This window comes from Netta rufina (assembly GCF_964035555.1).
Source record: "Netta rufina genome assembly, chromosome: 10".
NCBI classification, from domain to species: domain Eukaryota; kingdom Metazoa; phylum Chordata; class Aves; order Anseriformes; family Anatidae; genus Netta; species Netta rufina.
In genome coordinates, this window is record NC_140133.1 from 3,845,081 (window position 1) to 3,859,324 (window position 14,244).

The 14,244-nt window shown below is 36.9% G+C and overlaps 1 protein-coding gene across 3 annotated transcripts in view; it reads left to right on the forward strand.

Moving 5' to 3' along the window:
* The window catches only part of FAM120A (family with sequence similarity 120 member A), a 53,802-nt gene that overhangs the window by 21,300 nt on the left and 18,258 nt on the right, over positions 1–14,244 (forward strand). For 2 of the 3 annotated variants that reach the window (XM_084292839.1, XM_084292837.1), the window contains exons 6-10: positions 104–204; positions 495–778; positions 2,183–2,270; positions 5,306–5,530; positions 8,855–9,029. In XM_084292839.1, the coding sequence (XP_084148965.1) occupies positions 104–204; positions 495–778; positions 2,183–2,270; positions 5,306–5,530; positions 8,855–9,029 (873 nt within the window). The remainder of the gene's footprint in view (positions 1–103; positions 205–494; positions 779–2,182; positions 2,271–5,305; positions 5,531–8,854; positions 9,030–14,244) is intronic. The other variant, XM_084292838.1, reaches the window with a different exon arrangement.

Here is a 14,244-nt window from a genome sequence, read left to right on the forward strand (position 1 = left end):
GATAAAAAAGGTAAAATTTGTGTCAAATAAATAGTGAGCATTTTTCATAAGTGGTTTTCTTTTCCCCCCTGTTTATTTCCCCTCCTTCCCACTTGCAATGCAGCAGCCAGACCAAATCAGTTTGGAATGCCTGGGATAGTGCCACCATATGTTCCTTCTCAGATACTTAACATTCCACAGACCTCACTACAAGCAAAACCTGTGGTAAGTGTAGCCCTCCGTCCTTCTCCTTGGGAGAAACCTACTGTGCTTCTTGAATTAGAATCTAGGTGGGAAAGGTATATGCAACTTTTAGCATGCGCGTTCACTGACTGCATTTTACTCTGGAGCTATAAAGATGCTGTAGACTCTGGTAGAGCAATTTTTGTGAATGTCTGTGACAGCTGAGATTTAATGTGTACAGCTGAAATGTGCCGCTTGGTTAAATAATATATTCAGTTTTAAAAGAAAAGTCGTTTTGTTACCTTCATTTAAGAAAGATTGCTTGATTTTAGGCCCAGCAGATGTCCAATCAGGGTGGTGCCCAAGGTCAGGGTCCATACCCATACAGTCTCTCTGAGCCAGCCATCACCTTGGAAACAGGTGGAAAAAGTCTTTCTGAGCAGAACAACTACAGTAACATTCCTCATGAAGGAAAACATACACCATTGTATGAACGATCTTCTCCAATAAATCCAGCTCAGAGTGGGAGCCCTAACCATGTGGATTCAACCTATTTTCCTGCCTCTTCTACATCATCCTCCTCTGACAATGATGAAGGCAATGGAGGTGCAGTGAAGTAAGTTTTTCATGAGGGTGCTTTCTTACTCAGCTTCTCCTAAAATAAATTTATTTTCATAATCATTTAGTATCCTGAAAGTAAAGAAATCTGCTTATTAGTGATATGATAGACCTACACAATATAGTCTTGGGTCACTGACTGCAAATATATTCATGGTTCACTCTAGTCGCCTTGTTTCTTAATGAGCAGAAATCCAAAACCAAATAATATTGGATATTTTTCCACTTCTGCCCTTATGCTTTATTGAAAGAAGGAAAGAGTGAGATTTTGGTAAATGTCATAAAACCTTCCTGTTCTTTTTTTTGTATAAAGGAAATATTCCTACATCAAAGTACAACTCAGTAACACTTCAGTAGCTAAAAACTATGAAACTTCACTGAATTTGTAGTGTTTGTGCTCGTAAAATTTTGGGATAATGTGGTTTAGCAGAGAAACTTGATGTGGACATCAGAAACTTAAAATTTAAGGCAGTGACCTAAGAGCCCTCATTGACAGGCTATGTATAGAACAAAGGTGCAGTGAAATTGTTCTTGTTCTCTTCTACTAATGTGCCTTGTTTACTGCAGAAGTATTTCTGACTTCCAGTAGATCATATGTCTGTCCTTGGCAATAAAGTTGTGCAGACTTCCTTGTAATTACTGCTTACTGACCTACAAAAAGGAAATTTGAACGGTGGCGGTTTGTGTTTACCTTCATCTTGTTAGGAGTAGTGGATTACGATGTGAGAATCAAAACCTGTGTCTTTAGAAGGCCTGTGATTGCTTCTAGAAGTTTGAATTTGTGTGTAATAGTATAAATAAAGGTTGAACTAGATGAGCTTAGAGATCTTTTCTAACCCGAAGTATTCTGTGATTCTACGAAATACGCTTCTACATCATATTAAACTCTGAATGTATCTGCAGTTATGCATGGTAGCTTGGACTTGTTCTTCTGATGCAGTCTATTTTATATATCATAATATATAATTTATAATATATCATATTAAAGTATTCGTTTTTTTCATCTGACTGTCTATTGCATTGTATGCAGTAAGTTTTGAATTAATTTAGAAACGGAAGTTTAGATAGCTTTGCTGTTTGTAGAAGTAGTCTTCATCTGTCTGAGAGAAATTGGCATAGTGACAAATATTTAAAGCTCAATCGAGAATTTTTCTTGCATGAACATTATTTAGTCATTGTAAAGGATTCCTTATAGCTTTTAAATATGATCTAAATATTGACATAGTATTAATGAATAAACATGGTTATCTAAGTCTTCAAGACTCCTACAAATTAACATTTCTAATACACAGAATCCCCTGAAGTCCTCTCTGACCAGTAGACCCATTAACAGTTGGTGAGGATTTATCACATCATACCTTAAGCAGCACTTTAATACTATGTTTTTTATGTTGTCCTTCAGCCATGTCAGTGGGAACAAAATAGGCTGGGAAAAAACAGGAACCCAGTCAGAAAGTCAAACACGTGGAGACCTGGGAGACCAAACAAAGGTAATTTGTTAAGTTTCAAACGTTAATTGCAGTGTATTATTTTGTGCTAAATCTTTATAGCAAACTTGTGAGTAGAATTTTCAAAATTGATCTGTGGGATTTAACATAAATTTTTACACTTTTTTTGTGAATTTCAAAGCAGTGTCTTTAAAATATAGTAAGATTTCCAATGAATATTGTAGAATAGGCATAAAAATAAAAATTAAATAGGCTGTTTTAGAAAATGCTAGATAAAAAAGAGAAACATGTTTACCCCTTAGCTAACAGTCTCATCCATGTATATTGCTACCCACATCTACAGCAGTGCATTATTTTTATTTTTTTACTAAGGATTCTGCATGGGACACAGTCCATGGGTACAGGATCCATGTCATGTAAGCTACAGTGTAGTGAGAACAGCTCTAATGCAACATTTCAGCATTAGCCACGGACTGTTATAGGTGTATTAAAGCTCAGCTGAGGAGGAAAAGTCCTTCACAACCACTTGGTATGATTTTCACATAATACATATTCAGGTAGCTCCATGGGAACAGCTACAATGTATTGCTACCTTACTAAGTAAGGATGGAATAATTAAGCCCTTGTTAAAGACTTAATGTTATCCTATTAAATTTCTTGAAGATATAAAACCATTGTCAAATTAAGAGCATGACAGTCCGTTTTCCGAGTGTGAACCATGTTTAGTGTTTGAATCATTTGCATGTGATACCTCAGCATTTTCGTGATGGAGCTAGCTATTAGTCTTTTGTCAAAAAAAAAAAAAAAAAAATCATGAGTTACTTATGCTGCAGAAAAACAGAAGAACATTTTCCCTGTACCTTTGGCATAGAAATTCCAGTAAACTTTGGCTTGGTGCTTAAAATATCATGCTGATGATTTCATCCATCAGTGGTTATTATTTTTGCAGACTACGCCCCGCATGATAACTGTATCTGCCTGTGGATTAGTCACCGTATGCAAATGCTAATGTGACCTATTGCATTCCTTTCTTGTCTGTACTATTGGCCATGTGTGAAGCCCTGTGTGTGCTGCACAGCCCCATGCCCTCCCAGGGGAGCCAGTGGTGGTGATGCTTCCCCTGCAGCTGGGTCACAGGCGGGTGGGACATGCTGCAGTGCACCCCTGCCTGCCTGTCCTGGGACATGCGGAATTAGAGCTGTATAAGCAGTGATTAAACTTTGCAGGAGATGCATGCCTGCAGTACAGCTCGAGTGCATCCAATTTAAGGTGTAAATGCTTTGAGTTCTACGTGCATACTGTTATTTTTGAATGTCAAGCCACTTCTTTAGCCTTCCTTAGCAGAAGACAGTTGTATCTCTTGAGCACAACAGGGAGAAGTATGAGTACGTTTTGTAGATTCACTTACTTCCTGAAGAGGCTTATATAAAACAATTAGAAGAAATATTTCCTAAAGGTTTCAACTTTGGAATGAGCTACGTGATTTTCTCAGGTAATTTGAAGTGCTGAAAACCTAGCATAGATCAGACAGCACCAATCGGCACTTCTTACCCTGTTGACTTGCCTATCAAAATTCCTGCCTTGGAGTTGTGTAGTGTGGGATTATATGTGACAAAGGTGTGCTCATCTCACTTGCATGACTGCATAGTACTAAAAAAATAAATAAATAATACTTTACTGCAGTAGTTCCTCGGTTTAGGTGTTTGAATACCACTGTAAAAGATTCAGGAAGAACCTGGGTAGTGCAAATGAAGAAAACATTGGTATATTTCAGATTTGTTTTTTTTTTTTTTTTTTTTTGTCTTCCTCCCTATGTGTCCCTAGTAATGGGCAGTCTTGTAAACTTCTCTTTATGTTCCAACATTACAGACTTTAAATTGGTGTGGTAGTAGAAGACAGGGACAAAAATCTTTAAACTGATAATGTAAAACAATGTCCCCCCTTTGATATTTTATTAGAGCCTGTTTTTAATACGCACCTTCCAGTACAAGATTATTGGAGGTTCTAGGCATTCCTTTTTGTATTTTTCATCAGAGCCTGGTGAACAAACTTAGCTTGTTATGAGTTTTTTCCTCCTGTTATTTCTTGTACTTCGTATGGGATTTCATGGCTTTGGCCTTTTTTGTTTAGTGTTTGCTTTTGACATTGTATGCAGCATGTGAAATTTTATGCACAAATTGTGAAAATACTCATGCATAAGGTATCATTAAGTGCACAAAAAGTAATTTCTAATATTACTGTAATAGTTCACAGGCATGAAAGTACTGTGATTTTTTTTCCTGAAGCTAAAAACAACTTTCAGTTTTGTAGGCAAGGATTTTTAGGAAAGAACCCTTTTTTTTGGTACTATCTGTGAAAGCTATAACACAAATGCTTACAAAAGGCTTATTCACTGGTAGGTTTACAGTACGTTTTTATGCGTCATGTTTTTGCTCTAAGCCTGTGAACTAAATTTCAAGAAGTGGAACTAAATGCCATTTTAATCTTGCAGTCAGAAAATGTTACCATTTTCTCTTACATTCTTCTTCTCAGAGTAATTTTATGTTTAAAAAAAATAACACTTAAGGCTTTTGAGTTCAGACACTATATTTTTAATGCATTTAAATTGCACTATGTAGTCTTTCCTGCTTCATTTAGAAATACAGTGGAGGGTTGTGTTAATGAAAGTCTATATATATATGACAGTCTTTGTGTCAGTTAAAACATGTAGTTGGGTAGAATTTTGGAAATCATTATGAGGTCATCCACATTTCATTAAGAGGTCGTCATTCACTCTTTTGTATTGTGCAATTAAAAAAGAAAATAATAATTACTTGTTGCTGTTAATAAGTTGAAGCTTTAACATAATACCTTTTCAGTAATTGTCTTCTGCTAGCAAGCAATGGCTGTAAGTTTACCTTCTCTGAAAATCTTTTAGTCGATGTTGGGTAGTATATTCTGCTTACTGACACATCATGACGTGAAGATTTACTATTTTCACTGTGAGTGAAGAAAGAAATTGCAGTTCCTCTTGGCTGATCGTCTGGTATGTTTCTGTACACTTTCAAAAGCACTTTATTTTGTATGTTCTGTTGTAGGCAGAAGGTTCCTCTAGTGCTTCTTCAGGAAGTCAGGCAGCTGATGTCAAAGGGAATCAAACCAGTAATCCACAAATCCCATGCCTGTTGTCAATGCCCACCAGAAACCACATGGATATTACTACTCCTCCATTACCTCCAGTAGCACCTGAAGTATTAAGAGTGGCAGAACACAGGCACAAGAAGGGGTTAATGTATCCCTACATCTTTCATGTCCTAACCAAGGTATGACATTTTACAATTATGTGCTATAAAAAAATCATTTTTGTAAAGGTGATTGCACTTACGTTTCTGGACAAGAATATCATAATTTTACATCCTTTCTGATGTTTTGAGTTTTGGTCCATTCTTAGTGCTTCCAGCAGTTTATTTCCTCCTGCTTTCTAACCACTGATCTGGGCTGGTATATTGTTCCAGTAAATATGAGTTGACTGTTATTAGAAGTGTTTACTTAAAAAATAGCTCATTTTTCTGAATATTTTGTTTATATATATCTACACACAGATATATAAAATACTTAATTTGCCTGTTTTCATCTAAAAACTCCAGCATGTGTACTGTGGTGTCTCTGCCAAGTCTTCTGTTTTAAGTGTTCAAAAAAATACTTAGATTATTTTCCCTCACAATTTGATCCCTCCCATCCCTGGTAGCTACCCCTGACGGAAACATAGGAGCTATAAGAAATACCTCTTATAGAATCATGAAATGCAATTATAGATGAACTTGATGATTATATGAATTTTGGCCATTGATTTGCTTGTTTTATGCGCTAGCCTTAATGTGCCAGGGAAGCTACAAGCATTTTCACACAGCATAGGCCACTTTCTGCTCTATCTTTAGTTAAAAAAACAAAATAATCAGATCTACCTCAATAGCCACGTAAGGACAGCTTGAAAAGCAGTGCGTGAGCTTCTTGCAGAAGTAAGCAGTGGTGTTCCTGCACTGTGCTCAATTTAATCAAGTTTCAAAAGACATGAATTCACGCTTCATTGTTCTTTCTAAGTGCAAACATATGCATCCCAGAGCTAGACAACTAATTCTTGTCCACTGAAGTCTTCAAAACACTTGGTGCTGGTTTTTGTTCATCAAGCCCATTCAGTGTACATATTTGTACAGCATGTAGCAAAATGGTGTTGTCCACGTTCCTGGTCATTTGTATTAGTCTTAAAAATCCATTTCAGGATGATAAGGACAATAGGCTGGGATTTGAAATGCTTAAAAATAGACTTTTCTGCATCAGGGTTTGGAGTTCCTAAATCCCACGTGTTTATTGCACCATATTTTGTATAGCTGTCACGTTCTTGTACTTACCACGTTTACCAAACGAAAGTGGAGAGGAAACAAAAGGCCTATGAAGACCATTGATGCCATTGAAACCATCTGTTTCTTAGTTTGCATAATCATATATTCTTTATACACTTACATACTACTTGATACTTAATTGGTACACGAAAATGCCCCAGATTTTGTTGCTGTTACATACAGAGACAAATCTTTCAGATGTTCTTTATACCTAGCTTAGTGTTGACTGAATTAACCTAGCTGTATTGTAACGTAATCACTCCAAGGTGTCACCTACTGTATTCACTACTGGGACAGTTTAAAACATTTTTATAATTCAAGTAGCAAAAGTATGCTTGCTTCTTGTCAGTGTTGAATATAAAGGCTGTGGGGTGCAATGCAGCGAAGGAATTAAACGCCCCTGTTTGTTTTTTTTGTTAGTCTTGCTACTGATTCATAAAATCTTCTGTTTTCCCCTAAATACAAGGGGAAAATGAAAGGGGAGTTAATTTATTCCTTTTCTAGGGATGAAAGTTCTTGCCTGCTTCTGCAATGGTGGATTTATCTTGAGTTGCAAATGAACAGTCTTCTACCTGGTTTCAGAAATCTCAGCTATATCAGGTTTCCCTGATAAATTTCTACACTGCAGTTACTTTAATAATTTAGAAATAGTATCCTGTACTGAAATTCCAGAGTCTGATCTTAGATGAGAGGAGATGGAATTGGCAGTATTTAGTAAAGTGAGGCATTGTGCTCTGTGCCATCACTTACTGTCACTTTGTGGAGTATAAACCATAATGATCTAATTTCCAAAATAAAAAGGTCAAAACGTTAATTGTACATGCGCACAAGAGAAACTCATTTTTGTGTAATACTTTAGCCATATAATATCTAAAAATACCTAATATTGCTGACATAACATATTTTTAGGGTGTGAAGCCAACAAGTAACTTTTATGTAGTTATACGTTTACAGCTGTATACAGCTTTCACCAGTTTCTGCCTTTTAATCTGGTTTGTGTTGATTGCAAAGGCTTTTGAGCATATAGGATGCTGTACCATTTCCCTGTATCTTACTCTGTAGTGGAGAGTTTAACTGGAAATGTAATCAGTGTGGCTTCCTCAAATCTTTTTCTAAATCTGTGTTCTCCTTACATAGGATGATTTAGCTTAATTTGCTTTAAAAAAATCTGATACAGTAAAATAAAATTAAAAAAGAAACAACTGATAGACAGGGCTCTTCTGCAGGTTGCTTTTACTTGATAAGGAGTTAAACTTCATGAATTATGTTACAGGTTTTTATTTTTGTACTACATAGAAAGGATAAGTTAGTGGCATTTTAAAAATTTAAGGAAAAGCCCTTTTAGAAAGTAGCATTTAATATGTGAGATGCGTCTCTGGAAATGGGCAAGGTTTATTCGCAGGGAAATTTTTGTTGAGGTCACTGTCAGGAAAAAAAATGAGAAAGTTGAGTAAACCTTAAAAAGTTTGGTGGTTCTCAGCACCTTTTTAAATAGGAATATGAGTAGCTTTCCCAGAAAATCTTACAATGATTGAATGCACAGATACAAAAAATATAGAATGTTGCTGATATTTTGAGAGAGAATATCAGAAGGTTCTTTCATGCCTTTTTTTTTTTTTTTTTATAAAGTATAAAATGCTAAAGCTTTATTTACTCACATTTGAAACAGTACTTGCATAATTCCCAGTTAGTTTTTTTGTCCAGGTCTTCTCATAATGTTGTTTTTTAGAGTGAGTCCCCAGCACCGTTTCAAACCCTTGCATCATAAAGTCAGACTGGTGTTTTTAGACAGCATGAATACTTTTTTAAATAACTATCTGCAGTCTAGATTTAGTATTTATTCTTCAAACGTGCTTTGCATGTCTTTTAATTCTATACGCACATTGCTATATTGTCGTATATACTGTTTTTCTCCTAGAAATATCTGTATGGAAAGATCAGTAATTAGACAGACACAGACAGACACACACACATACACGCACAAAGTTGTGTGATGGAGAAGAGGAATAGGAAAGTGATAGGAATAATCAGATCCTAGAGAACTACTGGAGGAAAGCAAGCAGATTGTAGTAGGGTAATCCTCCTCTGGTGTTACCTTCTCGTATGTAAGATCAACATTATTGCTGAATCACATTTTTCTTGACTAGATGAGATTCATTTTAGAGCTAGATTGAGTTATTGAGCATACCTAAATACTTTCTGTTCACTTTAACATGTTGTGTTTTTCTGCTTTCTTTCACACAAAAGGGTGAAATCAAAATTGCTGTTTCTATAGAAGATGAAGCCAACAAAGACCTGCCTCCTGCTGCTCTGCTTTATAGGCCAGTTCGTCAGTATGTTTACGGAGTCCTGTTTAGTTTGGCAGAAAGCAGAAAGAAAACTGAAAGACTCGCTTTTAGAAAGAACAGACTTCCACCAGAATGTATGTACTGTAGAATCCAGTCTTTATTTCTCTTCTCTTTTACCATGTTGTCATTTGTACTATGATTTGAATGAGAATAATTGCTAAGATTTCATGAATGTGACTAGAGCTGGAGGAATTTATGACTTACTCGATCCATGGATAATACAAAAAGATGTTCTTACTTCGAAATGTTATTTCTTGTAGTAGTTTAAGCACTTGAAATGCTACCCTTTCTAAGTAAGTTCTGGGGTTTATTTTTTAAAGTATATGCTTAAGCTGCTGTCAGGCTTGCAGCAAGCATTGTCATATTTTGATGTAGTTTTCAAAGTATATGGCAGAACTTGATTAAAGGAAACTTGTATTCTGAGCATATGCATGCAAATTCATGTGCTTTTTTTCCCCTTGAGGACGAGACATGCATATGTTAACTTTCCCTGTCTTCCCCTCTGTTCTCCCAAATGTATAATTAAATGTACTTCAGTGAATTTTGCAAGTCCATTTAGTAACTTTCAGGTGTTGGAATAAAAACTAGGTTTGAAATTTGCAGAAATCAGATGTAATGCAACTAAAGGAAGACTAAACTTCTGTGAGCAGACTTGTCAGAAGATCTTATGGCTAATTCAGTCAGAAGGATCAATGTTAATCTCATATTAATCTGGAAGTTAACTTTTTAAGTTTTCTGCTTCCAGGAATTACTTTTATTCCAGAAAATTCACCCTCCTCATTCTGCATTGTTTTACTTGTAATGAAATGCATACAAGGGTATGATTGAATGAACTTTACAGTAGCATCTTATAAAGGTTAAAGTAATGCTGAAACATTAAGTGGATGGCAGCAGCAGAAGTATTTATATCTAGGCTGCTGTCACTAGGCTAAATTTAAGAAGCGGATACTTAGAACGTAGGAAAGCGTTATTCAGCCTTCATGTGTAAAAGAGCAAAAAACAAAGAATCAATAGTAAACTTCATGTTCATTCCCTTCATTTTTAATTGTTTGATGTTTTTGTACATTCATAAGGAAGATTATAATATTACAATGTTTGAAAAACTGTTAATCTACATTATTTTGTGGAATTAATATTTACCCTGTTTGAGTAATGTCTTGCGACACATTGTCAAAAACTTAACCCTTTAAACTCAACATAATAGTATTTCAGGTTATGAGGTCATTTCAGGATTAAAATAATGAAGTTATTTGTGGTATTCATTTGACCTCATTAGACATTTGTCCTTAAGTGTACTACAGTATTTGGAGTGGTGAAATAGCTAACTGCTGAAGGTTTCAGAATGTTTTCATCTTGTAAGCCTAGAATGTTCTCACTTAGACAGCTGGAATACATGTATGATCTCTATTTTCTCTTCATTTATGCTGCTTTTCAGAGGTTTATTGTCAGTGGAGGCTAAGAACACTACTGCTGACTTGGTGTAGTTACAGGAGCTCCAGCAAATCTTGCTGCAGGACACATTCAGCTACCTGACCTACTTCTGTCTTAGGACTGGCCATGCTCTTAAGAAAACAAAAATTGGAACATCTGCCCAAAGATTAGCACTTCGCTGCAAAGCTACAATTGCTAGTAAAGATAGATTTGAGCTAAGATGCATGCTTGTGGCTTGAAAGGGCTAGGTTACATGAATGCATTTCTTTTGGTCGTCTCTATTACAGAGTAGCAAGAATTAGGTAGCCTGTGCCAGATAGAGGGGGAGAATAGCATCTCAAATGGCAAGAGCAGATTTCTCAAATCGATTTGTCACACTCGTTAGCTGCTACTAACTTCTCTGAGGACTACAACACAAGCTATAATGATCTGACAGTGGTGATTCCCCTTTACTGCCTTAATGTTTATCACTGCTCTCCAAAAAATAAGTATGAAACAGTAATTAGCAGAAAAAATCAGAAGAATTAAGAAATTAATTTCTAAAGGCATGTATACTGTCCTTAGGTTTATGTGGAGAACTGATGATTCTACTAATACATCTAAAATTCTGTCATCTTTGTTGTACAAACCATTACACTGGCAATATAATAATTGTGTGTGAGTAATTTGCAAGTATATTGTGTGTGAGGGTTATAGCAAGCTGTGAAAAGTACATAATAAATTTGATATGTCAGTATTATTACTAAATTTATAGGCAGTAAGATAATGGATCTTTCTTAAAATGGACTTCTTTCTGTCTTTTAAATCATTATTTTTCTGTAGTTGAAAAGTCAATTAAAAACAACAGGTCTGCTGGGAGAGGTAGTCAGTGAAGTTTTTCAGTAATAATTGCCTGCTAAGTAATGCCTTTGCTATACATGTCCTCATGTCTGCTCCCAGAGGACATGAAAAGCTGAATTGCAAAGTTCTTCATTGTGCTTTTACTGCCAAGTGTACAGCGTTGGCTGTGCTCCCCTTCCTTGTGAGGGGATACAGTCAAAATGTCTGACTTGGTCTTCTTTACAAGCTCTGAAATGGGTTATTTCCCTGGTTCTAATAAATATATGTGTGTAGATGAAACCATCTGCCCTTTCCACTCTGCAAAAATGCACACTTGTACAAGCTGTCATAACTCCTGGTTGGATCCGAGGGTTTGTTATTTTAAGCCTAGCCATCTTGTGATGTACTGTTCTCCATCAAGGATGTATTCAGCTGACACTGTTTCTGCCAAAAGGAAAGCCGTATCTTGGGCAATAGCCCTTTTGCAAAATCAAGCATGCGTAGCTCAAGCTGTACTGTCAGTGAAGATGACAAGGTTAGAAGAGTCTTGATTAATCTTCATTAGCTAGCTCATTTTCTGATGATGGTGGGTACCTCACACCTCGTGTTCAGTTCATGGAAAAAATGCAAAGAGAATACCAGAAAAATCTGAGTCACAGGTAGCAGCGAGGGCTCTAACAGCTGGAGCATGCAGGATGCTGCTGCTAATGGCTTAAGCCTGTAACAACATTTACAGGTGTTTATCAAGCTAGTTAGCTTAGTGCGGGTTGGTGCTGACTTTTTTTGCTCTTGGACTGGCCATCAGTGTCCAAAGGGTGGTGGTTAAAGCAGACATCAGTGCGCAGTGCAGTCACTTGGGCTACTGTGAGTAGTCAGATCTACTGATCAGCAGCAGGAGGAAGTGTAGTACAAAAAACAGCATAATTAGCTCTGTGGTGTTGTGACTGAACATCCTCTGATCCTGAGTGTTTGTTGTAGCTAATGCAGTCTTCAGGGGAGACATTTCTTATCTCCAAGTGGAAGTCCTGGAAAGAAAACACAAAGCGTTCCTCTGAGGACAGAGATACTCAGCAGTTGAGGAAGATGGCATTTTTGGCAGCAGTCCCGGTACAGAGTTGTCAAATGTGTAAGAAAGGCCCTGGAGAAATAGATATGGACAAGTCCTAGATTCATCTGTTACGTTAAAGGCTTAATTTGAGTGAACAGTACTGCAGTTACTTTTTGACTTGATACAGCTGTAATTCCTCCTTTCCATCATTCGGGGGGGAATGTTTGCTAGTCCACTAGACTGCCCTTCATATTAAACCACTCTCCAAGAAGAATTTTTTCTTTCCCAAAATAACCATTACTTTGTGTAATTTTGAAACCAGGGTGAGTCTCCAGCATAACCTCAGCAGGTACTGTATTACTGAGGAAGGTACCTTTTGAGGGAAAACGAAGGGTTTTGCTCTGTTTTTACAGAACATTTGTTTTCTGTAGAGCTCTGTCTCCTTGCTGGTGTCTGCTGTTAGAGGAGTGGTGAAAGCTGGAGGGGTGGTCTTCAGAGGGTGCTTAGATGTGTGCTCACAAAATTTGCATCTAGTCCCCTCTGGAGGGGCATCCAAACTGAGAAACTAAGTGTAGCCGGGAGTATTGTCTCTGTTGTCAAAAGGAGGTTGAAAGGAAGAAGAGAAGAACTCCAAAACACAAATAACTGGTTTATGTCAGTTGTCAACAGTTCAGCTTTTTCACTGCTGAACAGATTAAGCTGTCCTGCATAGTAGCCTCACTGTTTTCCCTAGCCATTTGCTGGGAGAGCTAAGAGGTTTTGGTACGAAAGTACCTCTTGCTTCCGAGACCTACAGCAATTAAACTAGTATTCGAAAGCCTTTGTAAAATCCGTCCTTTCATGTGTCCACATTTACCATCCCAGGCCTAAACAAGAAGTGAACACCAGCGTGATACACCCTGCACGAATAACAGAGTAGCTCTGCTGGCTGTTAAAGCCCATCTTAAATAGCTGAGCGGCACATAAAAACTGGGAGCAACCAAAATAGAACATGATTTTGTCGTGAGGCTACCGACTAAATATATCAGAATATTTATTTTCATTGCTGCGTGTTATCTTTGTAAAACTTAGCCTGAGGTCTATAAAACGTAGCTATGCTGCTAGAGTAGTTTTAGTCCAGAAAAGCACGAGAGGGTGCTTTAGGGTATTCTGGAGCTTCTTCTTTAATCCAGATCATGGCCTCTGATTATGAAATCATTTGCAAAGCTGATGTCTGATTGCTGAAGGAGACTTTGTAGCTGTGAGAGCTCTTCTGGCACCAGCGGCACTCTCCTCTCAATCCCTAACTGAAAGGCTTCCAGCAGAAAGAGCAGGTCTGTTCTCCTGCGCCGCTTTGCTAGCGGAGGAATCTCTCCGGGCTGTAACCTGAAGCTTCACTAACAAGCTCCTTGAGTCTTTCCACACTGCATAACTGGGCTCTGAGTTAAGAAGGGTGCAAACAAATTTTGAGCTGTGTTAAACTTGGGGTCACTCCAAGGCCAAAGATATCATTTCTCAGTCTTGACTTTTTTTTTTTTTTTTAAATTGTGTTCTGTTTTAGTTGCCATCAAACATAAAGAAGGGAGGGGCTTTAGCAGCAATATGGAGTTGAACACAGTTTTCACAGGTGAAAGACAGCGTAGCAGACAAAAAATACTAACCTCTTCATAAAAAGCAGTGCTGTAAATTGAAAGGCATGTGCAAATTTTGTAAAAATGTTTATTTAAAAAAATCAGCAGCATATAAATCCATATTTGAGATCTAATTCCATTGCAGTATTTGAACAACTTTGAAGAAATATGACATAAGCTTTAAATCTGATTTAAATAAAATCACTAAGGTCATATTGTTCTTAAAAGACCACATCTAGAAAAATATTTGTATATATGTATTGATTTTATTGTATTGCTCTAGGTTTTTGATAAATGATGCAGATACTTTAGAGGGAAGTATTGCATATCAATTTGGAAATAATTATTGTAACATTCCTAGTGTACACTTGGCTGCATGCA